We start from the raw sequence: 20,502 nt of genomic DNA on the forward strand, positions 1-20,502 counted from the left end.
AAATTGGAATGCAACATTTGGACTTACAAATGAAAGCTCAAGCTCTCTACTGCAAGGCCTTTATTTTCTAAATGTTTACAGGGTATGCAGCAGGGCAGAAAAGCTGCACATCAACACGAGTGTTTGTAGATGTTGTAGATAGTGCAGTGGCATCTTAGTGCTGCCCTTAAGGTGATAATTGTGGCTCTTTTACTATGGGGCATTTAACATTAGAGCACACCTTAGCTTCCTGAGCTGTGTTGGATATCAAAGGAATATGAAGGAAAATTCAGACTAAAACTCCTTTTAAAATATTGGAAGTTACAGCTTGACTGGTCAGAAAGGAAGAATTTTATTTCATAAAAGGTGAAAAATAGTGTTTGAAAATTCTTTAGAAGAAGGCAAAAGGGAGATGTCACATCCCTTCTAGTCCTATTTTCATATGATTCTGTGTATGTGGCACTTGTGTTGGTAATAATTTAGCAATGAAATATATCCAATAATCGGGGAAAAGTCAACCCTTGTCTAATTTTGTGTTTAAGAGGTTCTTGGAGTGGCTGAGGTTTTCTAAAATTTCATCCATCACATTGCAAAGTCAGAGTTTGAAATGTGACCTGTATGCATGTTTGTGACTAGTCAATTAAATCTCACAGTTCTATTTCTGTTTCCTGATTTGATTAACTGAGCCCACTGAAATGTAAGTAATGGAGCATGAAGCCTTCATATTGACTTTCAAATAGGCTTTGCATTACTCAAGCCTGTTCATCTGAAAGTTTGCTCAAAAGATGCAGAGACATGCCTAAGGTAGAATTATGGAAAAATGCCACTAAGTACACAAATTATTCTGGGTGTGTATACACAGTGTCAAGCCTGAACCATTTTGAAGTGTTCTAGAATTATCTAGGATCCTAGAAATGCAGATTTGGGATAATTTCTAAACTGTTCTACATCTACTAAACTAAACTGATATTTCTTAAATGTAAAGCATAAGTCATTGCAACCTGTGAGGACTAGTATTAGTGTAGCATTCCTTTTTCAGCTTTTGAAAAGAAATATAACATAATGCGTCTGCTAAGAACAAACTTTCCAAAAGATTTTAATAATGAGAAATAGAGAACAGTATATATATGTACATACACATATGCATTTATGTATAAATATATTACATAGGAACGTTATACATACATTATTATTATTTATTTTATCACATCAAATTCTTTAAGGAAAGTGCAGCTACTGATTTTTAAAATATTTTTATTTTTGACTGACGTAGTTGGTATCCTTTTTTCAGCATCCTCTGAGTGAAAGATGTCAGTGTTCTTCAATGATACTTTTTTGTTTAAAAATTTCCTTCAATGTATTTGAAATACAAATTTCAAACCATTCAAAAGAAAAGAGAAAATTTTTAATCAAGCTGTCACTTTTTTAAAGTTCCACTGAACTGAAGTATAATTATTTCATTGTGAACCAAGAGAAGTTTTAAAAATATCAAAGATAACAGCCAAAAATATTTGTATGTTCTTTTCTTAACTGATGTTTATTATTGGATTGTCATTTGCTGCTTATCATGAAGCAAGGCATAGTCTTTTCTAGGGAATGGTAATCAAATAATATCATAAAGAGATTTTAAAATTTAATTTTATTTGGAATTACATGATTAAATGGTGTTACTTATCAGCTGAGTGGGCCGAGAACATGAATCCTAATTGAAAACCAGGGTCAAGTTAGCCTTTGTTAGAGAGTTTATAAAATCAAAGCATCTTAAAGGTGTGCAAGGATCTTACAAAGAGATCATAAAGAATTCCAGTATGAATCTAACTGGAATTCTGCCTTTAAATTAGGAATTTAAAGTTCTGAGACAAATTGTTGATGAATTCATGGCAGAACAAGAAATATTTGTCCTACTCTGCAAATACTCTGGAGGTAATTTTTGTCCCAATAGTTGCATGTAGAAATCTGTGCTATAAAAAAAATGAGTGCAAATTAACCAGAATGCTGTGGTGGTTTAGCCCCTGCCGGGGTCTGAGACCACGCGGCCGCTGCCCCTCCCCCACAAAGGGAGTGAAATGCAAAGTCCCGGGGCTGAGATAAGGAAAGGTTTAATACAACAGAGCAACAGCAACACAACAAACAATAACAATAAGAATAACAGTGATAACAATGAACAGAGCAAAGTATATACCGATACAGCAGTGAGAGAACCGGCTGCACCAACCCACGCAATCACCGATTCTTCCCGCGCTCGCGCCAGGATGTGACATCAGCATGATATATGAATAACCCGGCTAGAGCTTCCCCCCACTGCTGGGGAAACTTAACCCTATCCTGGCTAAACCAGGACAATGCTGAAAAGTTGATCTAAAAAAATTATGCTTTTAGTTACAAGAATATAGAATCAAATTAATCTCCTGAACAGGAAAGACAATGAAATTGTTCTATTTATTAACTATACTACTAGTCCACTCATTAGAAATACCAGCAAAATATGTGGGTTTTGTTATAGTTCTTGCCTACCATTTGAAAGCTCCCTTGAATAAGAATTTCATAACTCATATAGAATAGTAATGCATGCAGTTCTTTATGAAGGACTGGTAGAGTAGGAACACCATGTTATCCTTTGGTCCCTATATTAAAACATTACATGCAAAAGGAAAATTTAACTTTCAGCTTTTGTGGCTACTGGCATAGATATGAAATCAGTAAATCAACTGATTTGCTAACAATTTTCTCAGTTCAGGGTAGATAGTAGAAAAAAATTCTGAACAAATTCTAAAAGTCACTCAGGTTTGACTTTAGCGATTGCAACAAAGCCTTGACTTCAGAGAACCATAACTGCCTCAAAGAAATTGCTGCACTGTATTATATCTATAGCAAATATATAAAGACATATAATTTTAATAACTTAAAAGCTTTGGAATTCCACAGCAAGAAGAACTGTATTTCAAAATTGTGTTGGGAATGATGCAAGTGTAACCCTGAAATCAGATCCCTTAGAAACCAAAATTGCAGTATTACAGTTAAAGAACATGATACTCAGAATGGTGAAGCTGTAAGCAAGACAGGGTTTCAAAACAGCAATTGTTCTTTTAGCATCGCAATTACCACCTGCCCTTCCCAGATGCATATCTGCAGATAACTTAGTATCTTCCTGGTAAGTTTAAGAAAAACAAGGCTAGTGTGAGGGGGTGTTTGGGGGGAAAGTTAATTGTACTAGAGAGTCTTTTTGTTTGAAAAAGCACTACAAATGTAGCTTCAAGTATACAGTCAAGAAATTTGGTACTGTCAAATCTGTGATTCGTGCTTGCAGTCCTTAGAATGTGAAATCCATTGACAAGATTGATTTCTAAAACACTAAAAGTGAGTTATAGTTTACAAAAACAGAAATTCTTTAAATCCTACTTTCTAGGCTCTTGAAACATATTTACTGTTTATTGCCACACACCTACTTACATTCTTTTTGCTAGTGTGCTAGAAAAAAGTATTAGTAGTCTAATGGGCTAGTGTGCTAGTTTTCACAAATATGTTTATGTTGTTTTTCTGTAATGTTTAAAAACTAAATTGTTTTAAAATATGCAAAATATTTAGTGAATCAATTGTCTGTCTTTGAAATCAATATAAACTACATGCTTTGTAATCCTACTAAAATGTTTGCTTGCATTTGCTTTGGGTACTATAGGCAAAATATTGCTTACATCTATTTCACTTGATGCCAATGGAAATTTTGAATACAACAAGAATCAGATTGCTGAATATCTTCTAGGCCCAGGCATTCCACTGTCTAGTATTTATAACTGATCTCAGGGTCTCAGTCACAAGAAGAAATGCTGAATCTGTTGCTTAGCAAACTCCTTCCTTTATTAGCAGGAAAGACATTTCAGAAGATATAATTCAAATTAAGAAATTTGGACCAATGATTTTAGTGATCTGATTGTTTGAGTTCCTGAGGACATCTCAATACTGGCTGGTGAGTATGACAAATTATCCACAGAGACATAAGAACCTGCATACCCACAGTTATTTTCATTTCTACATCCCATAAAAAGAGGCTCTGGGATTAATAGACTCATAGATCAATAAAATATTGGCCATGTTATAAGAAAGTGTTAAGCATCAATGAGAAGATTCCTCAAAGTATTAGGAAAATAGGAATCCATTTATTTCAGGGCATTTTTTCCCCCCAGAGTCATTGTTACTGGCCTTATTCCTGTATCTGATTTGTTCTCTTGAATAGTCTCCAGCAGGTGCCATATTTAATACAAATGCTTCCAGTCCTGAGTAACGTACTGGAGTGAATAATGTAGTGGCAAAGTTTTAATATTTGCTAATCTGTTTTCAGTTGGTTATCCTGAAAATAATGTCTGCTTGCCCTGTTGGCAGCTCCAAAGGCTATAGTGAACAGGTGGGGCGTTTTCTTTCCAGGAAACGTCAGTTTGATGTCTGGAAGCAGATGTAGTTGTCCCCAACTCAGTGCGGGTCTATCTTCTAACTTAATAGGAGCTCTAAATAGCTGACAGGTGATAATACATCTAGTCAGCTCAAAGCATATTCTGACTATACTGCCAGCTATTAAATGGGAAATTTTCTCTTCTGCAATGGTGATCTTAAAGTGATCACCTTTTAGAGCAAGAAATCATGTTTAAAAAACTTTCTGATTAGAAAATCAAGCCAGCCATCTTCATAAATTTATGTAATTGATACAGCTATGTATATAGAAACAATATTTTGAAAACCAGCTGATATATTTGTTATCTGATATTAAAAATAATTTTCAGGGTAGAAGAGATTATTTAAATCTCCATTGTAGCTACCTCTTAAATGAAGGAGAATACAGAAATCTATATCTAATCCGACCTCTGATGTCAGCTCCAGATCTAGCAGCTCCAGATCCTCCAGCAAGGATCTAAGCCTAAACCAATAATTCTTATCTTCCAGAAGAAGACTTCTCACTTGATGAGAGTTTTGAGTGGATCAAGTGTGGCTCTGTGAGTGCAGTTCTCATGGGCTGAAAGCTTTTTCTCCAGGTTCTAGTACTCTTTCGGTGACTTCTGCAGTCATACTGGTTATTCCAAGTGTGCATTATTTGGAGAGAAGAGGGGGAGGAAATGAAGACAAAGAAAGGGGAGTTCAGATATTATTTTTTTTCACTTTCTCTCAATCCTACTGTCTCCCTTCAGTCTTCGCTGGTCTCAGAGAGAACCATCTGTTCCTCTCACCTTCCAATTTTTCCCAGCAGTTGGTCCAGCATTTAGAAAGCAGTATTTTCTTTTAGATATAACAATTTGTTCTCTGAGAGTCGCATTGCTGAGGATGTTCAGCTAATACCCAACTTCATTCCTACTCCAGCTAGTTCTTGGTGTAAGTTATTGCAAACTGTGTACCCTGGAGTGAATATTTCATATCACGCTGAGATGGCATCTAACTCCAGGTTACGGCCAATTCCTGTGGTTTGGATCACAGCCCACTTAGAAAGTAGAAAATCCATTTTAGGGTTACCAATACAGCACATGGAAGCAAAGATTTAAATCTGAGGCAGCTGTTCTAGAACCATTAATATGTAGGACCAACAGTGTAGTGATCAGATTTATGAAACAGGAAAGTTCTTCACATTCCAACCACATGCAAGGCAGATGGGCTGTTTGGGTTAGATAAAGAAAATCCTGTGGGAACACAGGATCTAGAAGGTGTGAGAGCTGAGCTGTATTGTAGATGTGCTGACGTTCTTCAAGGACGGTAATCAGCCATTCACAATCACAGAAGATCCCCTGTCTCTGACGCCAAATCAGTTCTAATATGAAAAGAGGAAGATGGAATATTTATGTCTATGGAGAAGGTGCTCAGACCTGGTGCACATGGTGTACCAAAGCCTCAGTCTTCTGGGGCTGCCCGCAAGAGCATCCTCAAAAGGAATTGTGGAATGGCCAAGATGATCTATGAGAAATGGTGCTTGCACAGTTTAGGGATCCACAGATCCCACATTTCCTCCTGAAATGCAATTGCTTTCACTCTTCACTTAGCAAAACAGATGGGACCTGTGTTCCTTCTGCCTTCCTTGATGTAACCTGGCAATCTGAATTTTGAGGATTTAGCCCTTTGTACATTTGCAGTTGTACAAAATGTAAACTTGATTTTAATGAACTTGCTCTGGTATGTAATCATCTCCAATACAGAATGTGCTCTTGAATGTGGTAAAATTGCTTATTCTAGGATATTAAATCAAAAGAAAAACTGTCCACTCAGTTTGTGATACCTAGTTATATACCCATTCTGGGTGAAAAAGATCTTGGAGATGTAGTACATGCAAAAAAACACAAGCCATAAGAAGCAAATATTTAAGCCTCAGTCCTGCAAATACTCAATTAGATTCTTTTTGCCATCAGGAAATCCAAATTAACTTGACTGTATGGTGGGTAAATCATTTGCAAAACCCCACTTTTTAGAACAACAGTGATTTTGAGCTGTGCAAAGTGATATTCCAAAGAACTCACCAAACGGATGATTCTGTCAGTCGTCAATGTGTACTGCAGGAATGGAGATTATGTGTCTAGATAATAGACAGACAGACCGACTGACCAACTTTATTTCCTAAGCCTGAGATTCAAGGAAGAAAAATTACTGGCAAGTTAAAAACTCCTGAAAAACAAGATTTAAAATATAAAGGATGACACAACCCTAACAATAGCATTGTGAATGGCGACATTGTAATTCTGAATGGAGATCTGCTTGAGTCAAATTGAATAACAGTGCTCTTTTTCTTCATTAAGGCCATTAAAATCTGTAAGGCTATGGGACCTGGATAGACATAAAGGTTTTAAAAAGCAATGAGGAGAGACTAATGCTCATTGCTGCATACTTACTTGAAGAGCCCAATTAAGTAAAAGTTTGTGCTAATTTGTGCTCTGAAAAATCTAAGTAGAAAAGCCTCATTTTGCTATTGCATTGGTTCAGAAGAAAACACTACGATTTTTTTCTTGATGTCACCATATAAACATTACGAATTCTTTTTGGAGTGCAAAATCATTTTTGCTATTGTAACTGGAGATAAATGTTATTTGTGCATAACATCAAAATATAAGAATTCACCAAGAATTCTGTGCCTCACTATGCTTTTTCAATGGAGTGTCTCTGGGAATACTGCAGTTTTCTATTGTTTTTTGGAAGTGCTAATATTAGCATGAAATGTGATAAGAATTATTTAAGAATCTAATTGCATCCTCTCTATTTGGCATTTGAATTTTGCATCTTTGGAATTCGTCTTTTCAAAGTGCTTTATTTAGTTTCTATTAATACCCTGTAATTTTATAATTGTAGTGGGAGGCTAAGGAGAGTATGGAACAAGGAAAGATTTGCATATTTCTTTGATATAGTGGTTTGTGATAGGCTCTGACCCTTTTTTTTTTAGACTGATCTTAAAAAGCATTTTTGCTAAGGCTGGCATGAACACCACAGAGCATGGAGAGACCAGATAGGGAGACTATTCATGCTTTATTCCATTCATTTGTCATATAACTAAAGGAAGGCTGAATCAATCAATCAAAGCTCTGCAAAGCAGTATTAAGCAGTGTAATTCTTGATTAAATCTTGCTTTCAATGTACATATCAGCCTGAAGAAAAGATCTTTTAAACTAAATCTTACCATGAAAGCAGAAAGAAAATATTGCTTTTTCTGTTGCCCTAAGACTACGCTGAAAAGCACATCTGAAAAAAATTGTGGCTGTGACTTCATGTTTGAGTTTTTGCCTGTTAAAACATATTACTACAGGCCTCTGTTTTTTGCACTTGTAACCCGAGTAAGAAAATGGCATGCAAGAAAGAAATCTTCTGGAAAGATTGGCTAATGGCTATGTAAACAGCAAATGCTTGCCACATATGGGCATTAGGAGTTTTTATTGCAAAGACTCAGTGACTACTGTGAACAGGGTAGAGCTCTGAAATGTGGTAGCAAGGCAGATCTTTTCGGTGAGGCTTGGAAGTAGCTTGGCTGTGTCCTCACCAGAGGCTGCAGGGCTTTTTACTCAGGGCCTATCTGAAAAAAGGTCTACAGCAGCTAAAAGACAAGGCTGTACTGTGCTGCTTGAGTCTTCTGCAAGGGCATGGCGTGATGTGAACAAACGGAACACATAATCAACAGAACAGGGCTTAAGCAGAGTCATCTGAAGCGTTTTCAGGTAAGCAAGGAAGTGCCTGCAAGGCAGCATTATGGGGAAGGTGAGAGGGAGGAGTTGCTCTCTATGTGAGAAAGTAGCTGGAGTGCATGGTGCTCAGCCTGGAGGTGGGTGACAAGGCAACTGTGAGCTTACGGGGATGGGAGACATTATACTGGGAGTCTGCTATAGGCTGCCTCATCAGGTAGACCAGGTAGATGAGGCCTTCCACAGAAAGCCTCAGGTAGCCTTGAATTCACAGACCCTGGTCCTCATGGGAGATTTTAATCACTCCAATATCTGCTGGAGAGACACAACACAGCAGGGCAAAAGGAGATTCTAGGAGACCATTGATGACAACTTTTTGACAGAAGTGATAGAGGAACCGATAAGGGGAGGTGGTCTGCTGGGCCTCATACTTGCATACAAGGAAGTGCTTGCTGGGGATGCGACAGTCAAAGTGACTAAGAAATGGTGGAGTTTAGAAACCGGAGAAGAGGGAACAGGGCTAAAAACCAAGATCACAACTCTGGACTTCAGAAGAGAAAACTTCAGTCCCCTCAGGGAACTGCCTAAAAGATTTCTGTGGGATAGGGCGTTAGAGGAAAGAGGAGTCCAAGAAAGCTGGTTGATATTCAAGAAACACCTCCTCCAAGCTCAAAACCAGTCCATCCTAAAGAGCAGAGAGTCAAGAAAAAATGCCAGGGGGACTGCATGGATGAACAAAGAGCTCCTGGCCAAACTCAAACACAAAAAAGAAGTAGAGAAGGTGGAAGCAGGGAGATGTAATCTGGCAGGAATATAAAGACACTGTCTGAGTAGCCAGGGATACAGTGAGGAAAGTCAAAAGCCACCTGGAGCTGGAACTGGTGAGGAATGTCAAAGGCAACATGAAGGCTTCTACAACTACAGAAGTAGCAAAAGGAAGACTAGGGAAAAGCTGGGCTCACTGCTGAATAGGGCAGATCTGGTGACACAGGACATGGAAAAGTCTGAGGTACTGAATGTCATCTTTACCTCAGACTTTACTACCAAGAACAGCCTTCAGACATGCAAAGCCCTGGTGGTCAATGGGAAAGCCTGGAGCAAGGAAGGCATACCCTTGGTGGAAGAGGATCAGGTATGGCAACACTTAAGCAAACTGGGTATACATCATGGACCGTGGACCCTGATGGGATGCACCCACAAGTGCTGATGTCATTGCAAGACCACTCTTAATCATCTTTGAATGATCATGGCAATTGGAAGAGATTCCTGAGGACTGGAGGAAAGCAAATGTCCTTCATGTTTTCAAAAAAGGCAAGAAGGAGGACCCAGGGAACTACAGGCTGGCCAGCCTTACCTTGATTCCTGGGAAGTTAATAGAATAAGAGACAACAGGCACAAACAAACACAGCAGGTTCTGTTTGAACACCATGAAACACTTCTTTACTCTGAGTGTGACTGAGCGCTAGCCAGGCTTCTCCGAGAGGTTGTGGAGTCTTCATCCTTGGAGATACTCAAAAGTTGTCTGGACATGGTCCTGGGCAGACTGCTGTAGGTGGTCCTGCTTGAACAAGGGGGCTGGACAAGATGACCTGCAAAGGTCCTTTCCAACCTCAACCGTTCTGTGATTCTGTGAGCTGACAAGAAAATTGAAAAAGAAAGGCTCCAAAATATTGTGATGGTCCTGAAAGAAGTGGGCTCCTTGCTCCACCTTTGTCAAGAATGAAGTAAAAGTTTCAAGAGGCTTCCTCAATAATGATAAGTGGAAAAACTCAGTTTCTACCTTCAGTCTACTTTTTGAGGGTTGGAGAACGTGCCCAGGATACAGCAAATATTGGGGCATGGCAGAGGGGAAGAATGCACTCACTAATGGAAGTGGGCATCTGAGTAACTGGCCAATTTGCCTTTCCAGTGATTGTCCCCTTTCCTCAAATAACATTACCTTCTGTTTTTCCAGTTAATAGGGAAGGATCCAAAATTGCTCTACAGATTTTGTTATAGAAATTATTCTAACTACTGTATTTATAGGGCTAAATACAGACCATAAATGGAACAGTATTTGAGGTCAGCTCAAATAAACAGAGTGTATCAGGAGGAAAGAGTTATTTTGATTTAACAAGGAAACCCAGTCTAATATATTTTTAGTTGGTTGCATTACATCCATGCATGGCTTATAACCTTCATAGTAATTCTGAAGACAACTTTCCATTAACTAGTGATAATAGCCCTAAAAAAAAAAAAAAAAAGTGGCTTTGTAATGTGCTGCTATTTCTTTGCTTGTTCTGGAAAGATCAAGAAAATTAGAAGTAATTGCCACAAGTCTCTGCAGTTTGCACAGAAGTTTCCCATTTTTTGACAGTGTCTGATGTCATGAATGTACAGACCATAGTGTTTAATCTTCATAGCTTCTCAGAGCAGAATTATTCTGAATAAATTTTTGTATCTATGAAGCTGAAGGTACAGAGAACAAAAAAATCTAGAAGCCCCAAAAGCATAAAATATTTTTATCTATAATTATTCATATAGGTCAGTTGATTCTGACAGAAGACTTAGGTGTTGTTTTCCCATTGATAAAATAGTAAATCCTTATAGGACATAATATGTGTTTGTTCCTAACTGGCTTACGGTACATGGTGAGGTTTTTGCTCCCAGATATAAAAATTATTGAAAAATGTGTCTCGGCAAGATGGAAGAAAATGCAAAGGGATTTAATTGAGTAGTTTGCATTATCTCTTAAATTCTTGATTTAGCATTTTTATTTCAGCATTTCTATTTTGTCACCTGACTCCCCGGACACTTTCTCTGAAAGAAAATGTTGACTTTTCAGGAAATTACAAGCTTTGTTGAATGGTTGGAATTTGACTAAAGGCTGAGTAAGGATTACTTGCATAAGAGAGATTTTATAGCAACAGCTTCCCAGATGTGTGGCTATGTTTGAATGTTTCAGGAGCGTTGTATGAGGACATGTTCTAATATTCTGTTGTGAAATCCCAATTTTCTCACTTTCTGAGAGTTCAAGAAATTTTTGTTTCAAATGCAACAGTAGAAATAATATTGTTCTTTAGCAAACAGTCTTGGACAGATTGCAGAAATCTGTTAAATATTAATTCCATTAAGGCTGAATATTCAACTATAATTAATTTCAATGCTATGTAAAAATAATTTCATGAATTTATTTAAAAAGGGATGCAGTGAAAAGTATAGAAACTTGTAAGTAGTATTTTAAATAATACAGTGAAGCTTATAATAATTTAATTGTATACTTAATAGTAATATAGATACAAACTTGAGAAGAAAAGATCATATATATACTTATATATATATGTGTGTATGTGTGTGTTACACACACACGCACATATATAAATACAAATATTTTTAGATATATAGATATATATATCTATAAACACATCAGGAAATAAAGCAGAAAATAAACTGGTCTTGAACAGACAGCCTACGGATGTCCTGCCTGTGCTTGTCCAGATTACTGGTCTTCTGAATTCCTGCATCCATGTGCACAAACCTGTTCGCACCTCCATTTCCTGGTATGTGGGTTTTAGCGGCATGAAATTATGACTGGATATGTGTTGATCCAGACTGATGACTGATCTGGACGTTTGGGAAGCTGGTTACTGGAGCATGGTGTAGCATGATAAATTAGCAAGGAAGTACAGATGCAGTGACTGTATCCTCACTGAATATGATTGGAGATGGTAAAGAATTTAGAATATTAGGAAAGAATTACGGTGCCTGTTCTCCATTTGCTGCACAGTTTTTTAAGGGAAATAAACCTTTTCAATTTATTTTTTTCTTGCTCAATATTTCTCTCTATCCTTTCTCATGTGGCCCATCAGCCATGTGGATATTTTGCAGAAAGAATAAAGACAGATATATGAGTAGGAAGGGAGAGAGAACTCAGTATAACTACCTTTTTCCTTTCATATATGTCTTTTCTTGTGGTATATTTCCCCTCAAGAACATTCACAGGGTGAAAACAACAGAAGGGCTACTGAAAATATGTAGCAATGTACTGCATGATTCTTATCCTCATTAATTCAAGACAGATAGCATTTGAATGTAAAATATCCCTCAATATCACTACAAAAAATGGAAATATAAGATGAGCAATGCAGTATTTGTTTCAATGATCTTAGTGTGAAGTTCAGTGCACCACAAGAGACTATGGCATAAATATTCAGAGGTATTCAGTTTTCTCACCCTGCATGTTACAGGGTTCAAGAGAAAGCTCTGTGGGATGGCTAATCTGCTTTTCCAGACCAGATAGGTATGTAGACACCATTTCTTACCCCTGGTTGGAGAGCACAGCCACCATGGGGAACTACTTGCTGTTAATGGAAAGGTTCCATTAAGTTCAGTGGGCTTACGAAAAAATCTCTTCTATTTCATGCTGTATCGAGTGGTTTTTCAAATGAAGATCACGGTATCTGACTGTCCAGTCTCAGACATTTTATTAAAAGATTGGGTCCGGACTTTCTTCCTGTTCTTCCTGTTCTTGTTTCTAGGAAGACCAGTTGTTATGACCAAAATCAATCACCATTTCAAGATTCCTGGCAGACATATGTACAGATGAATCACCTCCTATCATGCTTCTGTTACTACAATTATGTGATGAAAAGGAGAACGCAGCCCAAAATACAGAAGCCCCAAGTCTTCAAATGCAAATGCCCTTGCAAAAGAACCCTCCACCCACATGGAGAGAAAAGATCCAGGCTTGGATTTACTGTACATAACCTGGATCTGATTCTATGTATGAGAAAGCTTACTGTAAGACCAAAATCAAATTATCTTTGTGTTCAGAAGATAGTTACCATTAAATTCATCTCTGCAACATCTAATTTCATTTTCAGATTTTTGTATAGTTTATCTTAACTAATGAAGAATGTTGACACAGCAGGTCATATTGCACAGAGAGGGGCTCAACTTTCTTGGCTTTAAAATGGTTGTCTTCAAAACACTTCTGGGCAGAATGACATGAATGGAATAACAAACCAGACTTCTAGCTGCAAATCCATATTAGAAAACTTTATGTTAATGTTAGGGTATCAGGGTTGCGTTGCCAAAGAAGGGCAAAGATGCTAAGAGCATGAGAAAGGCTTTATTTTGTGAATATTTAATGCCTAATGAAAGAAAAGTAGCGTAAGAAAGGAAGTGATTCTTTTTCATCATTTCAGGCTGCATGTTAATGTCAGTGTATCTGAGTGCATTTACAGTGTGGTTTATTCTAACAGTACCAATTTATCTGTACTACAGCATTATTTCAGTAGTTTTGTTTCAGGCTGCTATTTTTATGTCAGGGAATCCAAATTAGGAAGCTTGTGAAGTCCGGGATGGTTCTAGTAATTTACTTAAATTTTTATAATTCCTTTATAATTGTTCCAAGGACTTTTGTTTGATTTTATTCTGCAGAAGATTAGACCTCAGTATTACAAATGTTTTCATTGGGACTGGTATATAAGGCTGCTAGGGCAAGATACCACCTGGGTAACATTGCTTGCTTGGAGTGAAACATATTCCTAGGACAAAGTGCCAGGACAAATAATTCAACCTTTGTATCACATGAGTGCCCAAAATGTGTCTGACATGCCACTTTGAAACCCATGAAACCACTTCAAAGACAACTTCTTAACTGTGGCCATCCTCAGAAGAGTTAACTGCTTGTTACAGCCCTTGTGTGTCACCCCACAAAGCCTGGAAGTCCAAGGAATCCTACAGCTGTACCTGCAGGAGCCAAAATACTCTCCAGGTCCTGCTGTCACTCCTACAAATTCCATTCCTCCCTGGCACAGGTGAGGCATCAAGCCCCAGGATCCCTATGTTTTTATGTGCAGACCTCACTCTGATGTACCCACCATTAAGTGGTCCCCTTTAAACAAAACTCAGGACCTCCTGTTCCTTCCCAATTTTACATTTTGGTGCTTTGCTCCGATAAATTTCTTCTTGGAAAACACAATTCAGGATCACATACTCAGAAATTACTCAGCCTTTCCAAATGAAGTCAATCATCTCCCACGTGATGATTTAGAGGCTACTCCACAATTAATTTTACCCTGGAAACAATAGAGATGAATATTCTCTTGAGAAAAAACGGAGGAGTTTTACTTTAGTTTGGTTGTGAGGAATGGCTGGTACAGGGAGAATGTGAATTTGTATTCATTATATTACATGTATATTATATTACAGGGAATGTATTCCAACAGCAGTGTTATTGTACAGCATTATACAGTAGAAAATGTGAGCAATAGCACTTTCAGGACCTGTAAGAAAACTGAAGATAATGCCTTCCCATCCTTCTACCAATGTTTATTAGTCCCACACCAATAAGACCACCCTTTATTGACAAATGTAGTTATCTCGCTTGGCATCTTAGAAACTTAAATACTAACCAGTCTGTGACTTTTTCTTCTCTCCTTAATACACAGAGGATTACCCTTGTGAAGGACTACATAAATAGAAAATGTGATGGCTTTGCTTTAGCTACACTAAGCCTGTCTTTTTTTTTTTTTTTTTTTTTTTCTGGCAACAGTTTTAAGCATCAGTGTTGCATCCATATTAAGTGTGAATTCCCTCGTGTAAATCCCATTAAGGTTAATAGAATTTTAGTTTTACTGCTTAATAAATTTCAAAGTGGATTAACTTTTGAGAAATATATAACCAGCCATAAGGCACAGAACACGTTCCCATATCAGCATACATATACTGTAGCTAAGATATGGGAAGTGCTAACGGAGACATGATGAAGAAGCTTCATATTATATGTAAAGAAAATAGAATATTTTCAAGTTTGTAACTTAGCTAATATTTCAGTATCATTTGTCTTTTATTGTTTGTTGCTTTCGTTTGTCACTTCCACTAATTCTGAAATTACATTCTTCCAGCTTTTGTGCTTCTGGATTATAAATAATAATGAATGATTTGAGACACCATTTTTTCCAAACTGTTAGATTATAATGCAATCTTATATACGTAGTAATCACTGGACCCAATGCAGGAACTGGCCAGTGAGAGAGCTAGTACTCAACTGCATGTATTTTAAGAGGATCGTAGAATCATATTTTAAGAGAATCCCATGACTTTATGTCACATACATCACACTGTGTGTATTCACTTTGTGAATTTGAAATTGGTTTGTAGTATTAAGTATAGGCTTCCTCTAAAATTACCATATTTGTCTCTCAGGAGCTTGCAGAGACTCAGGTCTCTCCAGTTGCCTTTCTCCAAGTGCTGTTACCTTGGATTTGCCAGCTTTAAAAGACATGCCAAAGGTAGAGGAACCTTTTTTCATTGGAGGCAGACAACACTCCTGAACTTTTGGTCATTGGTGCTGCTCTGAAGTCAAGGTGAGGCTGTGTCTCCATGGGCTGGCATCCTTTTCGCTGACCCTCTGTGGGACAATGCCATTCCTCATGGGTGAGGGCCAGCCCTCTCTTCTTGACCCCAAATTTAGCTAACAAAAGTAGACAAAAGGTCTAAGCTTTCTAATTCTCACCCATCTCTGCATTTCTACTAGAATGCTTTGCTTTTTCCCATTGTTCACATCCCTTTGTACATCTCAGTTTTTATTTGTGTTGCCAATATGGTGAGTCGGGAAATCTGCCTATGTATAACTAACTGTAAATTGCAGCCAAGGTTGTGAAACAGCAGACTATCTGATTATTAGTTATATTCAGGAGACTGACCAAAAATGTCATTACAGGTTTTCATATTTATTATCTCAGAGAATTCCATATCCAATAAGAATATGATTTCTTTTCTTTACACGCCAGCCCTGTAACTCTGCCTGTGATCTGAAAGTCAAGCTGTCATCTTTGCTTTTAATGAATTTTTTGCAACAGAAACTTACGTTACAATATTGCTGCTAACTTGAGCCAGCATAGGACTGAGGCTGTTTTTATAGCTCCATTGCTTCTGGAAAGAGCTGAAGTGAAAAGGGAAAGAAGTAAAAAAGAAAAAAACAAAGAAATTATTTTTGTTATAAAAAATAAATATTTATGATTCTAAGTAGTTACAGGAACACCAGTGGTCCAGAAATAAAATGGCATGTCTTCGTAGTCCTTTTTCATGACTGTAACTGTACTTTTAGTGTCTAATGCAGTAAACAGATGCAATAGCACCCATCTAAACAGGCAAGGTGACTTATGCTTCTCTAATGCACATAATATCTTAAAACTGAAAAGCATCTTAAACATAATTCATTCATGCTAACAAGAATTAACTGGAAAGCTCAAGAGAGATATCACTCAAGATTTCAGCTTGTAGCTTCCTTCTCGTGGAAGGATCCAAACCAACCCTGTTTGCTTTACCTGCTGGTGTTCCAGGTCATGCTTGATTTCATCTTCAATTTCAGCAGTTTTCAGTGGCCATCTATGCAACACCTGAATACCTGGTTTTGGGATACTACCTAAAAATTATTTCCCTTAAGAATCATTTGTAGTTCTTCCTCTTTCCTCTGTGATTAGAACTTGCAGTTAGATTTGCAGCCGGCTGTGTGACAAAGTTGTACAATTCTGCCTTTATTCAGCTCGGGATAACTTTGTCCAGGGTGAGTTAGGCTGCTGTACCTCTGATGCTGACCAGTGTAAAACGTACATTTGCTGCTGCACTTTTAACACCAAGTGATACCTAATTTTCTATAGCTTTTTAAAAAAAAAAAAAAAAAAAAAAAGATAATTAACGGTTGCAAAAGGATTCAGTATTATCCTAACTTTCAAGATGAGGAAACTGAGGCAGATGACTGAGGCAATCTGTAACAGTGCACTACCACAGTCACAAAGTGTGTTCGAGGCGTTTATCAAACGGTTGCAGAAATGGACATGTCAAAACCAATTCATTTAAATGATCTGGTTTAGACTTTGTAATTTTTTTTTGCCCACAGGAAAAATTTCGGTATCAGTATCTCATCACAATATGTCATTAATGAGCTGCAAAGTGTCTGCCTCTGCTGTGTAGTATGCTTGTACAGCTTCATGTGTGAGCACTACAAGTTAATTTTTAGGTAGCATGGATTTATCTTGGAGAGCTGGTTTAGAGCAGCTTTTTGTTTATCTGTTCTATAAGTATCTTGAGGAGTAATTGTGAAGGATACTTTGTGTGGTCAGTTTTTTGTTGGTTTAACAACATGCTGGTTCTTGGGATTTTTTTAATGAAATACTTCTGGCGTTGTTTCCTCCCAGTCCCACTTGTGACACTTCTCAGTGCTGATCAGACTTTGAGAAACCACAAGTGGTCTATTCAGCAAGGAGAGTTTTGGTGAGGCAGTCTCCATGCACAGAACCTGAAGAAACCAAGTGCACCATGCAGAGCAAGAAATCAATTTCACTTGGCCCTTCTTATTTGGACTGTTCTCTAAACTACCAAAAGCCCTTCTTTTTTTCTTTAGTTGAGCAGCATAGGTAATAGCAAAGTTTAAATATGTGTATAATTTAAATCTTTATTTGGTAATGGATTATTTTATACAGTTCAGCTCGATGGATATGGGTCTATTTTCCACAGATACTGCCAAGAGAGTTTCCATTCTGGGGCTTCCTGCTTATTTCTTCCAGCTGCTTCTCTTTCTTATCCCTTCTGTTGTTATTCTCCTCCTGTCTCCTTGTTTTCACTACTGATGGAGGAGAGGCTTGGTTAGACTTTGAAGTCATAATGTAAATGTTCTTGGCAATTGTTTCTTTCTATACTCTTTATAATTATTCTCCAGCGATTCCAATTGTATTTTCCAGTTGGAGACCATCACTGAGGACTGCATTGCTCAGTCAGAATGTTAAAGGTGCAAATAATCTTTTAAGAGGATTCATAAGGAACATGTTGAGCATAGAGACACTGCAGGAGTAACACAGTGGCCAAAAGGGTGTTGGCTGTGTTGACCAGAGTGATGCAGGAAGGAAAACTCTTTGAACAGCTCTTCATTTCCTGCCGAGTCTCTACCCTACCCCACAAAGCCTGTCTGCAACACAAAGCCTCCTGTCAGTCTCACCCTGCAAGTTCACCATCAGCAATAAAGGGATTTGTGGGACTCGTCCACCTGACCTTCTTCAGTGGTGTGGTACATGAAGTCGGGGTGCACATGCATGTGTCTGTGTGCATCATTTGAATCCCCTATTGTATTAATGACAGATAGTTTTAAAAGAAAAAAGAAAAAGTTGTTTTATGTCTGTGGAAGTCATTTAACTACCTGTTACTCCGATGGCAGTAATCCTAGTCTTGTCAGAAGGGAATCGGTCCTCCTTCCTGCAAAAATAACAACTGGCATGGAGGCAGCAAAGTGCTGTTTTCTCACATGTGAAAGTATTTGTGGAACAAAGTCCTTTGTTTGTTTGTTTATTTGACTCTGTGTGTGTGTGTTTGTTTTCTCTACTTTTGGAACATATTAGAAACCATCCTGCTCTTGTTATTTCTTTTGAATAGTCTATTTTCTGAAGAAAGTAATATCCACATGGTAAACTCCTATTCATCAAAACTGTGCCAAATATGTGCCATTTTAAAGCTAAATATATGTTATTTTATTTTGCTTTAAAGCAAGCCAAAATACATACCAAGAACATAGCTCTGGATGGTGTTGGTCCTATTTTCAAATGAGTATTTACTGTGTGAGGCACTTCTGTGCAACAAGCTGAGTTGCTAAGGGGCTGCTTTGTGAATGCAGTATAGAAGGAAGTATTTCTCCCTCCTCTTACCCGGAATTTACCACTTAATTGTAAAAATACATGTTTTTCTATTTTTGGCAAGGCATGTGAAGCATGACCTTATGTGCTTAATGCAGTCATACCTGGCTCCCTAGCACTCCCCTTTCACTTGCAGTTTAAGAGTGTTTCTCCAGGGGACATAAAGATTACAAAAAAAGTGTTCGGTTTGGGGGGGGGGGGGGGGGTGGTGGAACTAAAGTGTTAGTACTTAGGAGCTTCTGTGTCAACTCTTATATCCTTCTGTAGGTATGACTGGCTGATGTACAGGACTGTATTTTTGGTCCCATTGTTCTTCCCTCTTGATGGGTGCTAATAAGTCCTCTTGTCATGTGCTGGTGATATTTTTCTTCCTTGGCTCGGTTAGGATGAGAAAAACCTCTTAAACAAACTCTCCCATTCCTCTACTATATGCCAAAACAAGGCCTCACTTCAGATCAGCAAAAATAAAATAGGGAGATTCCTGGGGTTGCAGGACCACATGGTAAATATCTTCCTTTTCTATTATTTTGCTTTATAAAATATTAAAAATTGCTCTTTTTTTTTTTTTGTAAGGATTGCTTTTACATATCTGGCTCAACTTTTCCTTTTCTGAAAAACAAAAAATGTTACTGAACTACTCTGTTAGCAAATGCTGAAACTAAAAAGCTGTGTTATAGCATGGCCAATTAAGGATGTGTTGTGAGGTTTATAAATTAAAAAATAAATGTTTTATAAAGATTTGTGAGTAATCCAAAACAGCGGTAATTTATCTTTGATCACACGGAAAACAGCTCTACATGACCTGCAAACTTACTGACTTAGGGGAATCCAGTAACTGGAACTAGGAATAATTTAGCAATTCCACATCTTACTTGGACACTTAAACCGAGCTTTGCTTGCAAATACAACATGGTTCTGTAAACAGAGTCAGGTCAAGTCACCCTTGCTAATAATTTGTTTATTTAGAATATGAGTTTGGTCTCCTTGAAACAGTCTGAAAATTCATCCCAGGTTTTCTGAATAATGTCAACTGAGAAAAGACATTTATCAGTCTTCTCCCAAGAATGTAGAATTTGGGGGTTTTGGTGTTGAAATGTTATTGGCCTTTGTTGTCAAACTTCTACGTATTAAACTTCTGATATACTTCTAATTAATAAATGTTTATTTTTTATTGCAGAACTTTCCCATCAAAAGTCAAAGAACACTGATTTTCGAGTGTCAGCTGCATTAGCAACTTCTTCTCAGAGAGAGTGGAAAAGAAAATCACCTCTCTGATCAGGATCTTTGGTGCCGCTGCATGAAAAATAGCTGGTGAAGTCTTTAGAAATAAAGTTCCAGTGTAGAGACACTCTTTTGTAGGGTAAGAATATTACATCTGAGAGCAAGCAGGACACAGGACTCCTTCATGTTGAAGACCTCCTTAATGAGGACATAAAAATAAATGTGAAAATCCAACAGGTTACATAATTTTAGATCATTTTTTAAAACATATGTATGAATTTGCATATGACAGGGTGAATCAGTGTGCGATGTACATAACGGATTCAAAGATCAAAGTGCTATGACATAGTCAATTGATAAGAAAAACATAAAATTGTACCAACTAGTAACATTCCTAGGGCAACATATAAGCCAGTGGGTTTCTTTTTTTAGGTGTTTTTTCTTTAACCTGTATAAGGGACAAATCTTCATTCTGACAGTCTTCCTGTAAATGGAGAGACAAC

General features: G+C 37.6%; 1 protein-coding gene across 1 annotated transcript in view; it reads left to right on the top strand.

Moving 5' to 3' along the window:
• Nucleotides 1-20,053, top strand: part of IQCM (IQ motif containing M) — a 112,866-nt gene extending 92,813 nt beyond the window's left edge. Inside the window, 1 exon segment of the mRNA XM_074821287.1 lies at nt 19,956-20,053. Coding sequence (XP_074677388.1) covers nt 19,956-20,053 — 98 coding nt within the window.
• The last annotated feature ends 449 nt before the right edge of the window (nt 20,054-20,502 follow it).

This window comes from Strix aluco, chromosome 4 (genome assembly GCF_031877795.1).
Source record: "Strix aluco isolate bStrAlu1 chromosome 4, bStrAlu1.hap1, whole genome shotgun sequence".
NCBI classification, from domain to species: Eukaryota; Metazoa; Chordata; class Aves; order Strigiformes; family Strigidae; genus Strix; species Strix aluco.